Below are 23,671 nucleotides of genomic sequence, written 5' to 3'. Positions count from 1 at the left end.
AAAGGGAAGGAAATTCTGATAGATGCTACAATGTGGATGTGAAATGAGCCAGACACAAAAAAGCAGATATTGCATGACTCCACTTATATGAAGTACCTAGAACAGACACATTCATAGAATCAGAAAGTAGAATAGAGGTTGCCAGGGACTCCAGGAAGGGTAGCGGATAGTTACTATTTAATTGGTACAGAGTTTCTGTTGGGCCAGTTGAAAAGTCCTGGAGATGGACAGGGGTGATCGTTGTACAACTTTGTACACTAAACCACGGTTAAAATGGTAAATGTTATGTATATTTTACTACAACTTAAGAAGAAGAAATGTAGAATGAAAAGAAAAAGTTAAACTGTCTTCTGATGTTTATTTTTCCATAGTCCCAGGGAAAAACACAAAGGAAGTTAAATTTTTCTTGGAGAGGTTCCCATTGTAGGTGTTCCCTCATTCCTCATCTTGCTCCATCGCTCTCAAGACCCTCTTTGCTGCAGCGCCCCTTTCTTCATTTCCAGCAATGCACATGGCCACCCACTTTCGGGAAACGTCACTCCTACCCAGTCAGCTGTGCTGTGTAACAGTTACAGAAACTCAGTGGCACATAGAAATGCACGTTTACTTCTTTCTTAGTGTTTGCAAGTGAGCTGGGGTTTGACTGACCAGCTATGATACTGACGTTGATCCAGTCAAGGTGCAAAACAAGTCTGCAACCCTGAGGACCCTTCGTGGTGTCCTGTTAGAGTCATACCTCCCTCCCTCCCACCCTCACCCTCCCTTCACTCCTGACAACCACTAATAGGGTCTCCATTTTTATTGATATAATTTTGCTGTTTCAAGAATGTTATATAAATGATGTGGAATCTAAAAAAAATGATACAAATGAATGTATTGACAAAACAGACTCACAGACATAGAGAACAAACTTATGGTTACCAAAGGGGAAAGGGGGTGGAGGGATAAATTAGGTGTTTGGGATTAACATATACACACTACTCTATATAAAATAGATAACCAACAAGGACCTACTGTACAGCACAGGGAACTCTACTCAGTACTCTGTAATAACCTGTATGGGGAAAGAATCTGAAAAAGAATGGACACATGTATAACTGAATCACTTTGCTGTACACCTGAAACTAACACAAAGGTTGTAAATCAACTATACCCCAATATAAAATAATTAAATTTTAAAAAGAATGTTATATAAATGGAATCATACAGTATGTAACCGTTTGGGATTGGCTTTTTTCATTCAGCATATTTCTCTGGATATTCATTTAAGTTGGTCCATGTATTACTACTCTGTTCCTTTTTATTGCTGAGTAGAATTTCATAGTATGGATGTACCATAGTTTGTTTAACCATTTACCCATTGAAAGGCATCTGGACTGTTACAGTTTTGGGCTGTTAGGAATAAAGCTGCTACAAATAGTAGTGTACAGGTTTTTTTCTGAATATACGTTTTCATTTCTCCAGGGTAAATGCCCAAGAGTGCAATGGCTGGGTCATATGATAGTTGCATGTTTAGCTTTTCTTAAGACACTGTCAACCTGTTTTCCAGAGTGGTTGTCTCATTTTACAGTCCCACCAGCAATGCGTCCGTGACCTAGTTTCACCACAACCTTGCCAGCATTGTTGTCATTTTTTATGTTAGATATTCTGATAAGCATGTAGTGATATCACATTATGATTTCAATTTGCATTTACCTAATAGCTAATAATGTTGAACATCTTTTCATGTGCTTATTTGCCATCTGTGTGTCTTCTCTGAAATGTCTTTTCATGCATTTTGCCTATGTTTTAAATAGATTTTTTTTTTTGGGCCACGTTGGGTCTTCGTTGCTGCGTGCGGACTTTCTCTAGTTGTGGCGAGCAGGGGCTACTCTTCTTTGCGGTGTGTGGGTTTCTTATTGCGGTGGCTTCTCTTGTTGTGGAGCACAGGCTCTAGGTGTGCGGGCTTCAGTAGCTGCAGCACACAGGCTCAGTAGTTGTGGCTCACAGGCTCCGGAGCAGAGGCTCAGTAGTTGTGGCTTGTGGGCTCTAGGGCTCACAGGCTTCAATAGTTGTGGCGCATGGGCTTAGTTGCTCCGTGGCATGTGGGATCTTCCTGGACCAGGGATCGAACCTGCTTCCCCTGCACTGGCAGGCGGATTCTTAACCACTGCGCCACCAGGGAAGTCCTTAAATATATTTTTAAATTTGTTTACTATTGAGTTTTGAATGTTCTCTGTCTGTTCTAGATATTAGTTCTAATTTGCGGATTGCAAATATCGTCTCCTCATCTGTAGCTTGCCTTTTCATCCTCTTAACATGGTTTTTCTTGGAGCAAAAGTTTTTAATTTTGGTGAAGTCCAATTTATCAATTTTTCTTTTTATGGATCGTGCTTTTGGTGTCAAGTATAAGAAATCTTTGCCTGGCCCTACATCTTGAAGATTTTCTATGTTTTTTCTAAAAGTTTTAGTTTAATGTTTTGCGCTCAAGTCCATGATCATTTTGAGGTAATTTTTGTACAAGGTATGAGTCTTAGTTCAAGGTTCATTTTGTTATCTGTAGCTGTCCAGTCGCTCTAACACCATTGCCTATTCTTCTACTAATACCAGGCTGTTTTGATTACTGTAGCTATACAGCGAGTCTTTAAACTAGGTGAACTGATTTCTCCCACTTATTCTTTTTTAATTAATATAATTTATTTTGTTGAGAGGATTTAGGTTTACAGAAAAATTCTGCAGAAAGTACAAAGAATGACCATATACCCCCTCAACCCTTCCTCTCCAGTGTCTCCTATTACTAATGTCTTGCATAAAAGTGGTGCATTTGTTAAAATTGATGAGCTAATATTGATACATTAACCAAAGTCTCTAGTTTACATTACTTTTTTTTTTACAAGTCTTTCTTATTGAAGTATAGTTGCTGTACGATACTGTATAGGCTATAGGTGTACAATTAGTGATTCACAATTTTTAAAGGTTATGCTCCATTTATAGTTATTGTAAAATATGGGCTCTGTTCTCTGTGTTGTACAACGTATCTTGTAGCTTATTTTATACCTAGCAGCTTGTACCTCTTACTGCCCTGCCCCTAGCTTGCCCTCCTTCCCTCTCCCTGCTGGTAACCACAAGTTTGTTGTCTGTATCTGTGAGCATGCTCTTTTTTTGTCATAGTCACTAGTTTGTCTTCCTCATTTTGAGTCTCCATTGTCTGGCCCCGCCCTGTGTACTAGACTCAGCTTCGTGGCAGTGACGAGCATTCTCGGCTTTGGGCTTGCAGGTGGGAGCCCTCCCTCGGCTGTGCGCTGTGCTGCAGGTGCTGCGGGAAGAGCGGGACCAGTGTCTGCAGGGACTCGCCGAGGAGAGGGCCAGGCACCCGGCCCCAGGTATGTGCACACCTGGGCCCACTCTGGGATGTGAGTTGCGTCCAGGTCCACTGGGTTGGGGGCAGGTAGGGGCTGGAGCGGCTGTGTCCTTTCAGAGAATAAGCTGAGGGGAAGGGCCTGGAGTGACCCTGGTGACCAGTCTATACACACCCAGAGAAACCACGTCATCGCCTCTCTTTGGTTCTCTGAGTTTGTGGTTACAGCCAGGGTTGTTGAACCATTAGCTTCTGCATGATGACTTCACCAAGGTAAGCTTTTGGTGAGAATTACTTATCAAGGCAGTGTACTTCTCACCCATTCTCTCACCTCTACTGCTAGTTTGATGGGAGAGGCAGCGTGGGGTCTGGAAAACTTGGAGTCCATTGCCGGCTGACCCTCACCGGCTGTGTGAACACGGACAAATTATTTAACCTTCCGAGTCTTGCTTTACTGATCTATAAACACAGGTGATAAAGTCTACATCAGAATTATAAAGATATATGAGATAAAGTATGTTAATACAGGTGTTTCTTAAATATTATTAATTTAAATATTTCTTATTAGTCAGGACTGTAAATATTATTAATTTGATATTTACATGTTAATTTTATTTCTGTTCCCTTCCTTCACTTATCTGCTTTGCTTTCACTCATCTAAGGGCAGGGAGGGATGTAGCATTAAGAGAAGAATCCTTTACAGATAGTCAGACAAAGACTTGTACAGGCAAGGTCTTGGCAGCACGGGTTACAATAGCCAACAGGTGGAAACAACCCAAGTGTCTGTCAGCTGATGAATGGGTAAAGAAGATGTGGTCTGTACATACAATAGAACAGTATTCAGTCTTAAAAAGGAACGAAGTACTGATACTACCACATGGATAAATTTTAAAAAACGTGAAGTGAAAGAAGTCTGTTGTAAGAAGTCATGTGTTATATGATTCTCCTTGTATGAAATGTCCAGATTAGACAAATTCATAGAGACAGAAGTTAGATTCGTGGTTGTCAGGGGCTCAGGGGAAATGGCTGGGGAGTAACTGTGTAGGAACTGCCTTTTGGTGGTGGTGAAATGTCTACAACTGGATAGAGGTGCCGGTCACACAACACTGTGAATGTACTAAATGCCACTGATTGTACGCTTTAAAATGGCTAATGGTTAATTTTATGTGATGTGAATTTCTTTTTAATAGACTTTATTTTTTAGAGCAGTTCCCTGCAGAGTGGAGCGGAAAGTACAGAGCATTCCCACGTACTCTCTGCTACCCGCTCCCACCCAAACACACAGTCTCCCTCACCATCAGCATCCTGCAGCCGGTGCTACATTGGTTACAGCTGATGAACCTACACACCATCGTCACTCAGAGTCCACAGTTTACATTAGGGGTCACCCTTAGTGTTCATATTCAGTGGGTTTTGAAAAATGTATGATTGCATGTATCCACAATTATGCTATCATGCAGAGTAGTCTCTCTTGCCTGAAAATCCTCTGTGCTCCACCTATGCATCCCGCTCTCTCTTCTAACCCCTGGCAACCACTGATCTTTTTACTCTCTCCATAGTTTTGCCTTTTCCAGAAAGTCATATAGTTGGAATCATGCAGTGTGTAATCTTTTCAGGTTGGTTTCTTTCACTTGGTAATATACATTTAAGGTTTTTCTCATGTCTTTTCATGGCTTGGTAGCTCATTTCTTCTTTGAGCTGAAGAATATTCCACTGTCTGGATGTGCCACAGTTTATCCATTCTCCAACTGAAAGACATCTTGGTTGCTTCCAAGTTTTGGCAATTCTAAATCAAGTTGTTCTGTGCAGACATAAGTTTTCAATTCATTTGGATAAATACCAAAGAGAATGGTTGCTAGATCGTATGGTGAGAGCATGTTCAGTTTTGTAAGAAGCTGCCAAACTGTCTTCCAAGTGGCTGCACCATTTTAATTTCCCACCAGCAGTGAATGAGGGTTCCTGTAGCTCCACATCCTTGACAACATTTGATGTTGTCAGTGTTTTGCTTTGTTTTTTTAATTGTAGTAAAATACATGTAACATAAATTTTACTGTCTTAACCATTTTTATTTATTTCTTTTTCTTCCAGTTTTATTGAGATATAGTTGACATACAGCAGTGTATAAGTTTAAGGTGCACAGCATAATGAGTTGACTTACATACATCATGAAGTGACTATCACAAGAAGTTTAGTGAACACCATCATCTCTTATAGGTGCAGAGTTAAAGAAATAGAAAAGAATGGTGTGACGAGAACTCTTGAGATTGCTCTTTAACAACTTTCACATATAACACACAGCAGTGGTAACTGTATTTATCATGCTGCATGTCACATCCCTCCTACTTATTTATCTTATAACTGGAAGTTTGTACCTTTTGACTACCTTCCTGCAATTCCCCCCAGCCCGGCCTCTGGTACCCACAAATCTGATCTCTGTCTATGAATTTGTCTGTTTGATTGTTTTCAAAGTATAATGGACCTACAACGCTATGTTAGTTTCTGATACAGAACATAGTAATTTAATATTTCTATACGTTTCAAAATGATCACCAAGACAAGTCTAGTCATGATGTGTCACCATACAAAGATATTACATAGTTATTAACTACATTCCCCACTCTGTACATTTCATACCTGTGACTCATTTATTTTGCAACTGGGACTTTGTATCTCTTAATATCCCTCACTTATTTCTTTCCTCCCCCACCCTGCCTCCCTCTGGCAACCACCTGTTTGTTCTCTGTAACGTGTTTCTTTTTAGTTATGTCTGTTCATTTGTTTTATAGATTCCACATTTATAAAATCATAGAAATCATAGTGAAATTGTATAGTATTTGTCTTTGTCTGACTTATTTCACTTATCATAATACCCTCTAGGTCCATGCATATTGTCACAACTGGCAAGAGTTCATTCTTTTTTATGACTAACATTCCATTGTGTATATATGTACCACATCTTCTTTATCTGTTCATTCATCTGTTGATGGGCACTTGGGTTGCTTCCGTATCTTGACTTTTGTAAATAATGCAGTGTACATAGGGGTGCATGAATCTTTTCTAATTACTGTTTTTGTTTTCTTTGGATAAATACCCAGGAGTGGAATTGCTGGATCATATGATAATTCTATTTTTTAAGTTTTTGAGGACTTTCCATAGTTTCTCCCCAGTGGCTGAAGCAGTTACATTCCCACCAACAGTGCACGAGGGTTCCCTTTTCTCCACACCCTTGTCAACACTTGTTATTTCTTGTCTTTTTGATAATAGTCATTCTGACAGGTGTGAGGTGATATCTTGTGATGGTTTTTTTGTGTGTGTGTGGTATGCGGGCCTCTCACTGTTGTGGCCTCTCCCACTGCGGAGCACAGGCTCCGGACGCGCAGGCTCAGCAGCCATGGCTCACGGGCCCAGCCGCTCCGCGGCATGTGGGATCCTCCCGGACCGGGGCACGAACCCGCGACCCCTGCATCGGCAGGCAGACTCTCAACCACTGCGCCACCAGGGAAGCCCTTGTGGTGGTTTTGATTTGTATTTCCCTGATGATCAGTGATGTTGAGCATCTTTTCATGTGCCTGTTGGCCATCTGTATGTCTTCTTTGAAGAAATTTAAAAAGAAGTTTTAAAAAACATGTAAATTTCATCAACTTAACCATTTCTCAGTGTACAGTACAGTTGTGTTAAGTTCACATTACTGTGCACCCAATCTCCAAAACCTTTTATCTTGCAAAACTGGAGCTCTATACCCATTAAACAACAACTCTTTTCCTCTCTTCCATTATCCCCTGGGAACCATCATTCTGCTTTCTGTTTCTGTGGATTGAATGGTTCTAGGTACCACAGATAACTGGAATCATACGGTATTTGTCTTTTTGTGATTGGCCTATGGTATCTCATTGAGGTTTTGATCTGCATTTACATGATGATTAGTGATGTTGAGCATATTTTCCTGTGTTTCTTGGCCATTTGTATGTTTTCTTTAAAGAAACGTCCTTTCAAGTCCTTTGACCATTTTTAAATAGGGTTGTTTGGTTTTTTGTTATGGAGTTGTAGTTCTTTATATATTCTGGATATTAACCCTGTATCAGATATATGATTTGCAAATGATTTCTGTCGTTCTGTAGGTTGCCTTTTCATTCTGTTGATTGTGTCCTTTGATGTACAAGTTTTTAAGTTTGATGCATAACCTAATATATCTAATTTTACTTTTGTTGTCAGTTCTTTTGGTGTCATATCCAAGAAAGCATTGCCAAATCCAATCTCATGAAACTTCCTCTAAGAATTTTATAGTTTTAGCTCTTACATTTAGGTCCTTGGTCCATTTTTGAGTTAATTTTTATGTGTGGTATAAGGTAAAGGTCCATCTTCATTCTTTTGCACATGGACATTCAGTTTTCCCAGCACCATTTGTTGAAAGACTGTCCTTTTCCCATTGAATGGTCTTGGCACCTTGGTAAAAAAATCACTTGACCATATATGTGAAGGTTTATTTGGGGGCTCTCTTTCCTATTCCATTGGTCTATATGCCTGTCTTTATGCCAGTACCACACTGTTTTGATTACTGTAGCTTTCAAATGGGTTTTGAAATCAGGAAGTATGAGATCCCCAAATTTGTTGTTTTTCAAGATGGTTTTAACTATTTCCAGGTCCTTTGAGATTCCATTAAGAATTTTAGGATGAATTTTTCTATTTCTGAAAATAATATCAAATACATAAATATTAAATGAAATATTTCTGTCATTGGGATTTTTTTGTTGTTGTTGGTTTTGGCTGTGCCATGCATCTTGCGGGATCTCAGTTCCCTGACCAGGGATTGAACCTGGGCCATGGTGGTGAAAGCCCATAATCCTAACCACTAGGCAACCAGGGAACTCCCTGTCATTGGGATTTTGATAAAGATTGCATTGAATCTGTAGATCACTTTGGGTAGTATTGACATCTTAAAAATATTAAGACATCTAATCCATGAATACAAGTTGTCTTTCCATTTATTTGTGCCTTTAATTTCTTTCAGCAGTGTTTGGTAGTTTTCAGTGTGCACGTCTTTCACGTTGGTAGTTAGGTTTATTCATAAGGTTTTTGTTCATTTTAATGCTATTGTAAATGGATTTGTTTCATAATTTCCTTTGTAGGTTGTTCCTCACTAGTGTATAGGAATGCAACTAAATTTTGTGTGTTGATTTTATTTCTACGCTGTCACTTTGGTGAGTCCATTTGAGGCATCATTAGGGTTTTCTACACATAAGATCACATTGTTTGCAAACAGAGATAATTTTACTTCTTTCCTCCAATTTGGACACCTTTTATTTATTTTTCTTGCCTACTTGCTATACGCTAGGGCTTCCAGTACTATGCTGAATACAAGTGGCAAAAGTGGGTGTCCTTGTCTTGTTCCTGATCTTATAGAAAAAGCTTTCAGGCTTCATCATTGAGTATGATGTTCACTGTGGCCTTTATATATATGGCCTTTATTATATTGAGATAGTTTTATTTCTAGTGTAAGTGTTTTTTATCTTGAAAGGGTGTTGAATCTTGTCAGATACTTTTTCTGCATCAGCTGGGATGATCCTGTGGTTTTTGTTCTTCATTTTGTTAATGCGGTGTATCGCATTGAGCAATATTCACATTTTGAACCCCCCCTGCATCGCAGGAATAGATCCCACTGGGTCACAGTGTATAATTGTTTTCATGTGCTGTTCAATTCAATGTGCTAGTATTTTGCTGAGAACTTTTACATCAATGTTCATCGCAGATATTGGTCTGTAGTTTTCTTTTCTTGTAGAGTCTTTGTGTGGCTTTGGTGTCAGGGTGATGGTGGCCTCCTAGAATGATTTTGCAAGTGTTTCCTCCTTTACAGTTTTTTGGAAGCCTTTGAGGAGGCTTGGTGTTAATTCCTCTAAACCTTCGGTGGACCCTGTCAGTGGGGCCATCTGGGCTTTTGTGGTTGAGAGATTTTTTATGACACATTCCATCTCCCGACTAGTTAGAGGTCTGCTCTGAGTTTTTACTTGCTCATACCTCCGTCTTGGTAGGTTGTGTGTTTCTGGGACCTGATCCTTTCCATCTAGGTTATCTGGCTTGTTGGCGTACAGACCAGACAGGTCCTTCTGCAGTACTCTTATCTCCAAGTCATGGCCTTTGCTCTTGGGATCCTTGAACTGTTGGTCGCCCACTTTCTCGTCCCCCACGGCCAGGCCGGTGACTCCTTCCCCGCCCCCCCCCCCCCAGGAATCTGGCTGCCCCCGAACCGCGGCTGCCGCTGTGCCTTCTGGTCCCCTCAGGTGTCCGCCAGGCCTTCCCCTCCCCTACCTCCCCTCCCTCCCATCCCGCATCCCGCTCCCTGAACACAACTGTCTGCCCTCTGGTGGCGATGGCGGCGCTATGTGTGTGGCTGCAAGGGGAAGGCAGCCCCATCTCTGCATTTTCCAAAAGAAAGAGAGAGGAAGAGGGGTGCAGAGGGGGAACGGGGAGCCCAGGCTTTTAAATTAGGCTGTGTGATCTTGAACAAGTTCTATGTCTCTGGGCCTCAGTTTCAACATCTGTTTTATGGGGTTGGTGTGAAATTGAAAGAATCCGTTCAAAAAATATTTAGCACTTCTTGTTGTGAGGTGAAAATGGTGAGAAAAAAGGAGCTTGGACTCCTCCCTTATGGCTTAGGAATGTGTTTTTGCACATGTGGCAGAGACTTGGTAAGCGAGCTTCATCAAATAGGGGTTGGTTTCTTAGACACCACAAAAGATCCAGAGCTGGTGCAGAGTTCCCAGGTGTCCAGATTCCTCCTGTCTTTCTGCTCAATGTGTGGCATTCGCCTCCTGGTCGTAAGGTGGCTGCAGTACTTCCAGGGAGGAGGGGGCAGTATTTTGGGGGAGAAGAGATGAAGATCGTGAGTTCAGTTCTAGACACACGGAGTGGAGGCTTCAGAGGAGGGCCGGGCTGGGGAACACTTCTGTCTGGCTGGCAACTGAGGCTGAGGTTGCAGGAGGAGAGGGTGAGGGAAGGGGAGGAGGAGAGGGCCCAGGAGTGGCCTCGGGCCCCTGCACGAATCCATCAGGAGCAGCCGGGGGCAGGAGGAAGATGGTGCCGTGGGCGGCAGAGGCCCAGCAGTGTGGGTGCTGCGATGGGCTTCAGTGGAGTCACCCGTCCTCCGCATGAGGGACGGGGCAGGATGACAACTTCCTTCCGTAGGTTGAGCCTTTCCTTCCCCTCTGCTGGCTGTGGCAGGTTCTTCGGGGGAGCCAGACAGTAGTCTTATGGCTCACAGGGGCCCACCACTGAGCCACAGCCTCCTGACTTCCTGGGCCCTCCTATCACCCCAGAAACTACAGCTGCCTGCATGTCCCCAAGGTGAACGCCAGAAATTCCCGTGACAGAGCGTGGGACTTGCATTCAGGCCTGAGGGATAAAGCCTAGAATGGCAAGCCACTGGGAGAGATGATGGTGAACTTTAGCTCACACTGAGAAGTTACAGACGGTTATTTTAAAAATAAGCATCTGACGTGTTTAAATGTCCTATTGCTCCCCAGTGGCTGCAGGATGAGGTTCAGCTCCTCACTCCCTTGTCCACACATCCATCCCAGAAATTTCCACTTGGCTCAACCAAATTGCTTACAACTTCCTGATCGTGTACGTTTCTCTCATGCCTCTGCGCCTTTGCACATGCTGATCCCTCTGCTTCAACACCATTCCCTCTTTTCCACTCTGCCAACCACTCTCCTTTTTAGACTCCTCCAGGAACGATTTCTCCCCGTGCAACTGGCCACCCGGACTTCTGCAGGACCCTCTGTTTCTCTCCCTCCTGGCACCTCTGCACTGCGTCGTAGGGATGTGTTTCCTGGATTGGGAGGGACTGTGTCACTTTCCTCTTTTTCCCCAGCGCGGGGCACAGGGCCTGCAAGACCTAGTAGTTGTTGTGTGTTTGTTGATGACTTACTGGGTGAATGAGTGAGTGCAGACGTTTGACTGAGAGCAGGGAGAGAGGAGACTTGAAGGAGAGAGAGAGAGGTGAAGCAGAGCCTTTGCAGCAGAGGACATGGACGCCCCCGGCCTGCCCCGCTCGTCACAGACCAGCTGGGGTGAGAAGTGTAGCCACGTCACCCACGGGGAGTGCTCCCCAGAGCCTGACCTGGGGGCCCGTCACCTTGTGGATGCCGACCTCACATTGCAGTTCCTGGGAGGCTGCGGATGTGCCCAGACCTGGAGCACCGACCTGGAGCAGGTCTAGCCATCTTCTGTCCCCAGAGGCTCCCATGTGGTCCTACTTGTGCATCCAGGGCTGAGAAGGCGCAGTGGGACTCCTGCCGGGTTCTGCCGTGAACTCCCTGGGGAGACCTCACTCTCCTCGTGTGCGATGGGGCTGTGCTGCACACGCAGTAATTGCAACTGTGTCTGGCCAGGCCGTGGCAGCTGGGTGAACGGGGCAAAGGCTCGGGCCGCTTGGATCTGTTTTGCATTTTGGCCTTCTGCAATTTTCATTTAGGAAAAGGGGTCTGTTGTTTTGAAAACCTGGTTTAAAAGCCCCTGAGCCAGAAGACTTCTGAGTCTTCTGAGGACCTGGACTCCTGGGAAAGTCTTCAGGCCTGTTCCGCTGTCAGGTTGAGAAATCTGAGCCAGAAGACCCGTCGTGGAGCCTAGAACCGACATGTGGCCGCGGGGCAAGATTTCTTCAAAGAATGAAAACAGGAGAAACAGCAAAGGCATGGAGCCCTTGGTCAGGCTCCGCCCCGTGGATCCCCATCAGGGCCAGGTTGCGGGGATGGGGGCCGGGGCTGAGGCCGCCTGGGGGGGATCCGGTCCCATAACCTCCACTCAGGAGCACGACTCCTGAAGTCCTGGGCACCTGGGCCCACAGGCCCTCCGTCCGTCCCCAGCAAGGATCTGTCTGGCGCCTGAGGCGGGGAGGGGCTGGCGGACTCTCTGTTGGGGTTAATGGTTAAGCTGCCCGGTCTTCCCTGGGGAGGAGGTTAATGTTTGAACGCCAGAAGAGTCCCAGGAAACGAGCTGTCACCAAGCCCGGCACACTTATCATGAATAAAAAATTAACTCTTCAGCTATTCCGGGTTAGGTGGCCAAGGCCTTCGGAACATTTTGTGGGAACGTTTCAGGGTCACCCTAATAGCTGCATGGCGTGCTCTACCCGGCTGTTTATTGCTCTGTTTTCAGAAGCTGATACCCCCTCAGAGCTGGCCGGCTGAAGGGCTTTGCCTCTCCCTAAGGAAGAATGTTCCCAAGAGACAGTGCCGTGGCAGGAAGGATGTGGGCTTAGCAGTTTGGACAGACCTGGGCAGGTGTGCTGCTCTGTCACTTAGGGGCCGTGTGACCTTGGGCAAGACCCCGATCCTCTCTGGACCTTTGTGTCCTCGCCTTCAAAATGGGGACACAGCATCCCCTTTTCCTCTTGTCTCTGCCGGCTGGTTGCCCACTCCCAAAGAACATGGGCTGGCTCCTAGCGGGTGGCGGGAGGGCAGTGCTTTTCTAGTGAGGTGAAATTCACAATATTAACCACCCTAGAGCAAACAACTCAGTGGCATTTGGTGCATTCACAGTGCAGCCACCACCACCTCCATGTAGCCCCAAGGCATTCTCATCACCCCAAAATAAAACCTGTACCCGTTGAGTCGCCACTCCTCACCTTGCCCCCCTCCGCCCCTGGCAACCATGCATCCACTCCCTGTCTCTATGCTTCTGCTGACTCTGGACATTTCATAACAAATGGAGCCACAGTCCGTGACCTTTGTGTCACCTCCTTGCACTAATGTTTCCAAGGTTCATCCACGTGGTGGCGCGGCTATCAGTGTGTCTTACGTGCTGGCTTTTAATGCAGTTTCTCTAACAAACATTCCAGTCCTTTTCTGGCTTCTCCTGGCTCCTGAGGGCCACTGGCAGCCAGGCAACCTGGGACCTCCCTCCCCTGGCCAGAGCCCAGCTCTCTTCACCCTTTCCTTGGCACTACTGATCTGGGCTTGTTTTTCAGAAACAAGTAACTTATGTTCATGTAGCCTTTTCGACACATTTTTTCAGTTCTTAAAACAACCTGTGCAGTAAGTACCATTGTCATCCCCACTTCACAGATGAGGAAATTGAGGCTCTTAGAGGCACAGGATCCCCCAGAGCTGAAACAGGACTCTCAGCCCATATCTTTTGAGTGCAAATCCTGAGGATTGTCTATTTTACAATCCAGACTGAGCTGTGAGGGACTGATATTCTCACCCTCCCAAGAAAAGATTAGCATTTGGAAAGAAAAAAAAAAAGAGGAAGAGAGAGACTGTTGACACCAGTTAATGTCTATGTAGTGTGAGAGGCGGTGTGAAAGGAGGCGTCTCAGCCAGGGAGGACGAGGAGGACTTTTCAGGCCCCAGATGCAGCTCCTGCCGTCGGGGGAGGGGAGGCTCCGTGTGCCTTCGGGGAGGGGAGGAGAGGCGTCTGGGGCTCAGAGGCCACCTTGAGCAAGCCTCCCGCAGGCAAAAGAGCCAGCCTGCCTCAGGGAAGCGGCGCTCAGCCTCACATTCGAAGGGCCCTTCGTCTCATCCCATGCAGCCTCCTAACCGCGTGACCCTCTCTGCTTGAACACGCTAGGTGGTGGGCACCCCACTACTCCCCAAGGTAGCTCTGTGGAACGGTTTGTGCTTCTTGGCTTAAAGAGGAACACCCCCAGACTCGTTGCTGTCGCTCCTGTGCCCTGCTTTTAAATGCCGTTGCCACCCGGGCCTTCAGTTCCTCTAACCCACCCTGACCACCTCTGCGTGTGGTCCAGCCATCACAAGCAGGGCAACGCCTAAATACTGTAAATACTGCAAAGCCAAGGAGACCGCCCCAGGTTGCCCCTGGGGGTGGGCTCAGAAGGCAGAGCAGGCATGATGAAGCCAGGAAACAGGCTGTCGGTCCTGCCCATCTGGACGTGTTCCCGCAGCCGTTTCTCCTCCGGGCTTTCCCGCCATCTGGGGCGAATGGGCAGCAGTGCACTCATGCCTCTTTCTGGAACCTTCTGTGTACCTGCTCATCACATCACCCCTTATCTCCCTAGTCTCAGGGGAAGTCTTGCTCTTTTTCTGTTTTCTCCTAAGCGTTTTGATTACACCAGAATTCCTCTTTGTCCCCCTGACCCAGGGACCTTTGGAAGCCCAAGTCAGGGAGATCGTAAGTTTTCCTGCCCTCCTTGGAGACTGTGAACTAGTAATCTGAGGAGGAAGGACAGAAAAAAGGAAAAAAATAACCAGGAGGAAAAAAAGATCCACTGCAAACACAAATCATTAATTCCCACCAAAATCCTGGGGGACGTTACCATGCCCATTTTATAGATGAGGAGAGTGAGGCTCGTAGAGGTAAGTGGCGTGTCCAAGGCTCAGTCCGTCTCCACCACGCTTCACTTCAACCGAGGATGCCATGCTGTGCCGTGGGCGCCAGGCAGGCACCCCCCTGGCCCCTCCAGATGACATCTGTGGTCCCATGGTGTCTTTTCTTGTTTCCCTACTTAAACTTGCACACCCTTCCATCCCTTCCCCTCCAGCCAGGCAGTCAGTGTCAGCAGATGACCTCAGAGATGGTGGAGGGTTGTGGGGATGCCTTGGGCCCTGCTTTCCCTGCAGCAGCCAGTTTATGTTCATTCCAGCCCTGCCCTCCCAGAGGCGCTGAGCCCTCCCTAGTGGCTCTGTGTACAAAGCTCCCCTATCCCTTACCTCATGGGTCCCCCTCAACCCCGGCTCAGGCGCTGAGCTTTACTGCTCTGGGTCTAAAACTCCCAGCCCCCCACAGTGACCCGAGTTCTGTGCTTCGTCCCTTCTGAGCCAGAGCCCCAGGGGAGGCCAGACCAGGACGCCCCCTTCCCTTTCCTGTTCCACTTGTGCAGCCTTCCCCGCACTCAGAGCAGGAGCCTGTGGGGAGTGGGGTCAGGCCCTCCACTCACACCCTGGAGCCGCAGAAAAGGGGTCCCTGCAAGCATCCAGGGGGCCGCACAGACCCCTGCTCCCCCGGCCATAGTCCCTCCAGCCCGCTTGCACCATGCACCTTATGTACTGTGGTTTCCTTAGTATTTTTTCCTTTAAATCAATTGGCTAACTTTTTCAGCACTCTGTACGTTAGCTCTTAGGCTTATTCATCATATCTGACTGCAGCTCTGGAATCTTCGACCAACCTCTCTGCCTTTCCCTGCAGGCCAGCCCCTGGTAACCACCATTCTATTCTCTGCTTTTGTGAGTTTGACTTTTTTGGATTCCACATACCAGGGAGATGATAACAGTGTTTGTGTTTCTGTGTCTGGCTTACTTCACTGAGCATAACGTCCTCTGAGTTCGGCTGTGTTGTCACCCATGGCAGGATTTTTTATTGTTTGTTTTTGGCTGTGTGGCGTGGCACGCACTATCTTAGTTCCCTGACCAGGGATCGAACCTATGCCCCCTGCAGTGCAGAGTCCTAGCCACTGGGCCTCCAGGGAATCCCAGTAGGCTGAATAATATTTCACTGTACTTTTCCTTACCCATTCACCCTTTGATGGACACTTAGGCTGTCTCCATACTTTGTGGCAGATAACGCTGCAGTGCGTGTGGGGTGCAGGTCGCTCCTGAGATAGTGACTTCATTTCCTTTGGGTGTGTGTCCAGGGGCGGCATTGCTGGGTCATATGGCAGCTCTAGTTTAATTTTTTGAGGAAATTTTCCACAGTGGCTGCGCCATACCATTTTCCACAGTGGCTGCGCCAGCTTACATTCCCACCAACAGTGCATGAGGGTTCCCTTTTTTTTCAACTGACTTTTTTTTTTTTTAACTTAGCCTCATCCTAAACAGTAGTAACCCTCAAAGTCACAGCTGTGATGTGCTTGTTCTATAACCTTTTAATGCATATTCAGTTCTCTTTTTAAAAATGTATAGCTGTTTGGGGCTTCCCTGGTGGCGCAGTGGTTGAGAGTCCGCCTGCCGATGCAGGGGACACGGGTTCGTGCGCCGGTCCGGGAGGATCCCACGTGCCGCGGAGCGGCTGGGCCCGTGAGCCATGGCCGCTGAGCCTGCGCGTCCGGAGCCTGTGCTCCGCAACGGGAGAGGCCACAACAGTGAGAGGCCCGCGTACCGCAAAAAAAAAAAAAAAAATGTACAGCTGTTAAAATTAAAAGGGTTCAACCATGTACCAGCTAAAGGGGCACACCGCCACCATGCGCTCCTCACACGCTGGTCCCCTGGGTCTGCTAGCACCTGCCCTGCCCTGCCCTGCCCAGACAGCGAGGCCAAGGCTGGGAGAGTGTGGCCATGTCACAGGGCTTGGGATGTGAGGGATGGCATGTGGAGTCAGCATCCAGGCCTCCTACCGCCAGTGGTCAGCCTGGCGGTGGGATCTCAGCTCTACCAGTCCTGCTGTCACCCTGCATGTCACTTTGCCTCTTGGGGCCTGGGTTCCTCGTCTCTGCCGTGGGACGGGAACCCTACTCGACCCCTGCGGTGCACAGCGCCTGCTGTGTGTCCAGCACAGGGCTGGACGGCCCCTTCCCAGCCTCTTCTCCCTACTTGGCTGATAGGAAGGGCATGGGTATGAACCAGCTGTAGGGGGATCCCGCTTCCCTCCCAGTCCCCACCAGCCGCCCCCGCCCGGCCTTCTGCCAGCACAGGCCAGTGTCCCTGTGGGCCTGGCCTGACGTGCCCCAGCTCAGGAAGCCCGCCAGACACCCTGGCCCCCTTCCCATCTGTCTGGCCAGCCGGACATGGGTCGTCCGGCCTCGTGGACTGGGGCCATGGACCAGTGCCCTGGCTGACCTGGCCAGCCTCAGCCCTGAAGCCACTTCTCCCAAAGTGAGGGAAGAGACTCCCATGTGTTTCCACAGTGGGGAAATGCCCCGTCTGCTCCCAGGAGGTGTGCCTGAGCCGGTGGGGCTTCTTCAGAAGCAACAAGGCCGAGGGGTCCCCTCACCCTCCAGCCTCCAGGTGTGGGAGAACTCAGAGCGGAGGCAAACTGTGCTCGTCTGTCCAGGGCCCTCAGGACCGTGTCACTGTCCCAAGGGCATCCGGGGGCCAGGTGAGCCACGTCCATGGTGGCAATCTGGAGGACCGGCACCCAAAAGTGGCAGAACCCTGCCTGGGTGCCCTGGGGAGTTTCAGGAAGAGAGAAGGTCCAGCCCGCCCTCGTTCGGGGTGCTCTGTGAGAGCTGGGGTGAAGCCTCAGGAATATCCAAGGGGGTCTCAAGTCCCACATTCCTTGAAGGACGCAGGCACCTGGTCCTTGGACTGCTGGATGCCTTCACTGTCCTTGTGGGAGCCCCATCCAGGCCCCGCCCTGTGTGCCCATGGCGGCTCTCCTCCATGGCCCTCCCCTCCTTGCCCAGGGCCACAGCCTCCCTGTCCCTCCCGGGGCTCTCCACCTCCAGAGCCCCCCAGACACCCTCCTCCAGGAAGCTGGGGCTGGTGCACTGGAGACAGGCAGGTGGGCGGAGCCTGGCTGGACGGTCACCTCCCAGCCTGTCCATTCCTGGCTGTGTGACTCCAGGAACCTGCCTCTCCCTGCTCTGCCGCTTCGTTTGTAAACCGAGGACAGAGCCGGGCGTCTGGCAGCACTGCTGTGCATTCAGTGAGCTGCTGTGTGTGAAGCACAGAGTGACTCCTGCTGGGACCAAAGCAGAGCTGGTGGCAGAGAACCGGAAGGCCAGGACCTTAGCGCGGGGTTCAGAAGTCAAGTGGGCATCACGGCGAAAGCCCATGTACAAGGGATGGGCGATGGGGAAGGGAAGGGGCCGGAGGCTGGGGCATTCATCCATTCCTTAGACGCTCGTGGACGCCTGTGCCTTGCCCAGCCCTTGCGGGCACAGGCGTCCAGCAGTCAGGAATCAGGTTCCTGCTCTCCGGACTGTCTGCCTGGGGTGGGGGGAGCCATCTGCACCCAGGCACCAGGAGGTGACGTCACTGTGACCTCCCTGGCCTCTCACCATCATCCTGGATGTGCTCCTGGGAGCCCAAGGCTGGTCTGAGCCCGGAAACAGGGGCCTTCGCTGTGGGGAGGTGCAGTGCGGAGATTCTCAAAGCAAAGCCTGATGACACATACAGCAGCGCCTGTAGGGAGGTCTTCACATGCAGATTCCTGGGGCTCAGGATGATTGAATTAGAATCTCCCAGGTGATTCTGACGTCCACTGCAGGATCAGAGCCTCTGAAGTGGGACAGATCACCAGGGGACTTTACATGGAGTGGACGAGGGTGTCAAGGAGGATATTGATGCTTTGAGCCTGGTTTTTATTCACGCCTGGAAAGAGACTCCTGCTCTTTACAAAAGCTGGGAATTAGCCGTCTGGGTGATCCAAGGGCCCCCTTCAAACCACACGCATCTGCCAGTCCCTGCAGCTAAAAATTGCCCTGCAATTCAGAGGACCCAGCCTGGCCTGCCCTCCCCATGCCAGGCTGAAACAAGAAAGAGCTTGGGGAGGAAGAAGACTGGGGAGGACGGCAGGAGGGAACTGTAATTCCCCTGCACCCACTGAGTGCTGGGCTTTCCATGTGACATTGATCTCCTCCTCCTCTGGACAACCTCAGGAGGAAGGCATCTGTTTCCCCTAAAAGAGCTGAGTGAGGAACTGGGCTCGGGCAGCGAGTGTGTGGTGAGGCAGATTGGAGCCCAGGACTGTGGGCCTCAGGAGTCTGGGTTCTCTCTCTGAAGGTTGGGGCTCTGGGTTATTGTGATCTGCTCTGTGCTCCCCAAACCAGATGTGGGGTGACTGCTGACCTCATGGGTGTCACCTCAGCTGTATTTCCGGTCTGCTCCAGACCTCCCCGGGTGATGCCCTCCCAGGTGGCATGGGCCTCCAGAAGCCTGTCACAGGAGCAAGTTCCCTGGCTTTGTTCCCCCGGGATCCAACTTTGGGAGAATTGGTGGGTGGTTATGTTAAATGATCATTTTTGTTGTTGTTGTTGTTTTGGTTTTTTTTTTTTTTTTTTTTTTTTTTTTTTTGCGGTACGCGGGCCTCTCACTGTTGCGGCCTCTCCCATTGCGGAGCAACAGGCTCCGGACGCGCAGGCTCCGCGGCCATGGCTCACGGGCCCAGACACTCCGCGGCACGTGGGATCCTCCCGGACCGGGGCACGAACCCGTGTCCCCTGCATCGGCAGGCGGACTCTCAACCACTGCGCCACCAGGGAAGCCCTAAATGATCATTTTTAACAGAGTATAATCATAACTCACGGGCAAGTGCAAAATGAATACCTGCCAAACATTGTCCCTAAGTAATGAGAGAACCAGTAAGATGCTACCACTGGTTCATAGGAGAATTCAAAGTACTGTACGTATAAGGCGGTAAAATGAATTTACAAATAGATGCAAAACTGGCTGAAAACAACTCTGTATAAATTGTAGATAACTGATAGTCATGCAAATGCAAAGGAAGAGATAGAAATGTGGATTCAAATGCCTTTGGACAGGACATCAGTTGTCTACAATTTATAGAGTTGCAAAATAGCTCAAGGACGTAAAAGGCCAGAATCAGGTAACCCAGAAGGCTGTGATTAGACAACGCCTAGTTTTGCCTTGAAGACACCTGATAGTCTTTTCACTTCAAAGCCTTTCAGTCACCAGAAGTGGGCCACAGATCTGGCTCTGAGCTTCCTAGCAGCCAAACAAGGCAAAAAGGAAACAGCCTCAAATTCAGTGTCTATAAGGACAGCTGTATACTAGTTGTTCACCGTAAGTCCAGCTTCGCGGTGCCTTGAGACCATGTTCTCCTTCAGGGGTGGGGCGGGGGCCTCGTCAAGGGAACCCAGTGCGGTGAAAGCAGCATCCTCAGGGACGTTCCTACCACAAATGCAGCGCTGCTTCCATAGCCAAGGCAGCGGTTCTCAAAGTGTGGTCCCAGACCAGTAACACCAGCCTCCCCTGGGAACTTGTTAAAAATGCAAATTCTCAGGCTCCACCAAGACTTTGGGGGTGGGGTCCCAGCCATCTGTGTTTTAACAAGCATTCTGGATAATTCTGATACGAGCTGAAGTCTGAGAATCATGGGACAAAGTTCTCAACCGTGCCATCACGGTAGAATGACCCAGAAAGCTTTAACACCGCATCATGCCTGAGCGCCACGCGGGACCGATGAAATCCGGCTCCCTGGATGTAGGGCCTGGTTAGGTATGTTTTTAAAGCTCCCCGGTGGTTGTACTGTGCAGCCAGGCTGCAGGCTCACTGCCATGGAGTCAGTGGGTGCGAGCAGAGGCCAGGAGATGCTCCATCTTCCGCTCCGGAGGAGCCCATTCCTGCCCTTGTGAGGCTTATGTGAGATGGCGTGTCCCTGTGTGTCTGCAGCACCGAGCACTCACCAGGTAGATGCCGAGGCCACCGCCCCAAAGGTGACAGGGCCCATTAGACGCCGTGGTTCCTGGTCCCGGGAGCGCAGCCAGTGGGGACGCCCAGGCGCGGGTGCTGGGGCTGGTGCCACAGTGCTGGGGAGGCCCTGCGTCCACGCTGCGACCCGTCTGACTCCGCTTCTCTCCTCGTCAGGCTGCCAGGGGCTGTGGGACAACACGAGCTGCTGGCCCTCCTCTGCGCTGGGACAGACGGTGGAAGTGGCCTGCCCGCGGTTCCTCTGGATGCTCGTGGGCAGAAACGGTAACCGCTCAGCCCAGGGGCCCAGCTGGGAGGCTGTGGGGCGGCCCTCTGGGTGGGCCTGGGCCTGGCGGCCTGAGGCCGAGGAGACTTCTCTGGGGACAAGGAGTGAGTAGAAGGGTGGGGGTGGTCCTCGCTGGGGATGGGAAGCCTTGGCTGGGGAGGTGTGGTGTGGCCTCAGTTGTCAGGGCGCCAAGCAAGGGCGCCGGGGGCCACATACTGGGGAAGTGGTGAAGGAGGCCAGGCCTGCCTCTCCCTGCCCAGTGCCCTCTTCAAGAGGCTCCCCTCCTCCCTTCCACGCTTCTGCCCCCTCAGCCCCCGGGGCCCTCGCTCCAGCCCTCGTGTCTGGCTCACACCGGGCCCAGGCTGGCCTTCCAGGACACTTACTTCCTCTGTGCCCTCTCTGCCAGGCCCTGCTGGTGAACTCTGCCCTCCCTGGAAGATTCTGGCAAAGCTGCAGTTTATAAGGTTTCCCTTAATTTCAGGCAAGGGAGTGAGGATGTTGTCTCGGGGGACACGCAGGGACGAACACTGGCTAAAGCCCTGTCACGCGCCAGGCATGTTTAGAGACGTGAGCTCGTTCAGTCATCACAAAGCCCCTGCAAACCACAGACCTTTTCCCTGCGCTTGACCCAGTTCAGGAGTAAAAGTAACAGCGTCGAAGAGGGCTTTAGCCCTTGGCCTCAGGTTCACGGCTGGGAGGTGGAGAGGCGGGGACTGCCGTTTCTCCTCTCTGCCACACGGTGTCGCTGTGGGGCTGCAGGACCCGCCACCCGCCCGTCGGCACGGAGGCGCTGCCCCTTGGCTGCGCTGCCTGGCGTCTGGGGCTGGGTGGGGGGATCATCTCAGCGTGGGTCCCACTGTGCTCATAACCAGCAGCAGGTGCAGGGCATCGGCCAGCCCAGGAGCGTAGGTCGGGTCGGGACAGTCCAGCCTCAGTTACCGAGAACCATCCTCCCGTGGAGACACCTCGGGTCCGGAGTCCGGGGGAAGGCTTCTTGGTGGTGTTCCAAGGGTTCCAAGTCTCCCTAGCCAAAGCAAGGAAGGAGCACCCAGTGAGGACAAGCTGGCGCTCCAGACGCTTCCTTTTGAAAGAAGAAAGAAACAGAATAAGTTAATTCTTTCTCAGGGCACCCGCTACACGGGCCCAGACGGAATGAGTGTCTGTGTGACTGGGGAAACTGCAGGCTGGACTCTGCCTCCAGATATTTGTCTGTCTGTGCCAGGGCCTAGAATGTTCTATCTGGGGTGCATTCCTTTGATGCTTAAAAGGGCGCTGGTCTTCCAGAGTTCCTTATTAAAAAGCACACTTGCCGAGTGGGGTCAGGCCTTGGCGTTTTTTCCCTTCTACCTTGGTGGGGATGGGAGCCTTATAGCAGCAGAGATTCCTGACCTGACAAGGGTCCTGGGGGCTTTTGAGAATCAGATAAAAGCTTTGGCCTGGCTCTTCCCCAGACTGCACACACATATACGTATATGTGAACAGAAATGCTGACTGTAGTTTCGGGGGCCCGTGAGGTGTTCGTTGACCTGAACTTGGGGCAGAATCCCTTACCTATTAGGAATTAAACCCAGGGGAAGTGGGTGGGAGGAAGGGGCTACAGAGGGAGCCCACCCTTGTCTCCTCTGCAGTTCTACCAAGAGCCCTGTCAGCAGAGGGCACTGCCTTGTTTACTGCTCTGGGCGCCTGGCCTGGATCACACGCAGCAGCATCTTGGGAATCCTGTGGGGTCTGTGGAGAGAGGCCCCTGGACAGGCAGCCTGGCCTCCAGGGACACGCTGTCTGATAACTGCTTTTGGATTCCAGGCAGTGTGTGTGCTTTTAATTCAGCCTTCTCATCCAGCCAGTGTACCTTTGACCACCGTTCTTTCCTCTCTGACAGCCTAGCTTGTTTGATATAATTATAGAAACCTTCCACCCATCTCCTAAATTCCAAGACTCCAAGCCCCACCGTCCTGGTCCTTTTTTTTTTTCCCAGTACACGGCCTCTCACTGTTGTGGCCTCCCCCGTTGCGGAGCACAGGCTCCGGACGCGCAGGCTCAACGGCCATGGCTCACGGGCCCAGCCGCTCCGCGGCATGTGGGATCTTCCCGGACCGGGGCACGAACCCGTGTCCCCTGCATCGGCGGGTGCACTCTCAACCACTGCACCAACTGGTCCATTTTAGAAAGGCCAAGAGCAGAAGGGAAGTAGCCCTGTGGCTCCCACTCTGTCTGGCACCAGCCTGAGTGACATCCGTGTGCTGTCGTGTTTCCTGACGCGTCCTGCAGTGTGGGTGATTATTCCCATTTGGCACAGAGAAATGATGCACCTAAGGGTACACAGCAACAAAGAGCCAGTGCTGGGTTTCGAACTCAGATCTAGCTGGTTCTAAACCAGTGCTCCAGGTCTCATGAGTCGTCCTAGACCTGGCACGCCTAGAGCCCGCAGGCCACGGTCTCCTGCTAGAGCTGCCCCTGGGACCTCAGGGAGAGGGCCAGGCAGGAGGGCCGTACAGTGGTGGGCCACATCCTGGCTGCGCACCGCTGCCCAGTTCTGGGCCTTGGTTTTCTCGTCTGTGAGGTAGGTCAGCAGCACCGCCCTCAGCGGGGCGCTGTGAGGATGAGACCAGGATCAGTACCTTAGCCTAGCGGCTGGTTCTAGAAATGCCCACCATATTTCTCCAGCTCAGTGGAACCCTGAGAGCCAGTGGCCCTGTCAGAGAGGAACGCAGCAGGCCCAGCTGGGGTGGCTGGGGGCCCTGGACAGGATACTGATTAGAGCAAAAGGAGCAGCAGGGCCCCTCTGCA

At 50.0% G+C, this 23,671-nt stretch overlaps 1 protein-coding gene across 1 annotated transcript in view; it reads left to right on the top strand.

Moving 5' to 3' along the window:
• Positions 1–23,671, top strand: part of SCTR (secretin receptor) — a 64,866-nt gene that overhangs the window by 9,419 nt on the left and 31,776 nt on the right. Inside the window, exons 2-3 of the mRNA XM_082841227.1 lie at positions 3,257–3,362; positions 20,776–20,883. Of these exons, the coding sequence (XP_082697353.1) occupies positions 3,257–3,362; positions 20,776–20,883 (214 nt within the window). The remainder of the gene's footprint in view (positions 1–3,256; positions 3,363–20,775; positions 20,884–23,671) is intronic.

The sequence above is a fragment of the Leucopleurus acutus genome (assembly GCF_964270905.1).
Source record: "Leucopleurus acutus genome assembly, chromosome: 6".
NCBI classification, from domain to species: Eukaryota; Metazoa; Chordata; class Mammalia; order Artiodactyla; family Delphinidae; genus Leucopleurus; species Leucopleurus acutus.
Note: the sequence above shows the minus strand (reverse complement) of the source record. Positions and strands in the feature narration are given on the sequence as shown.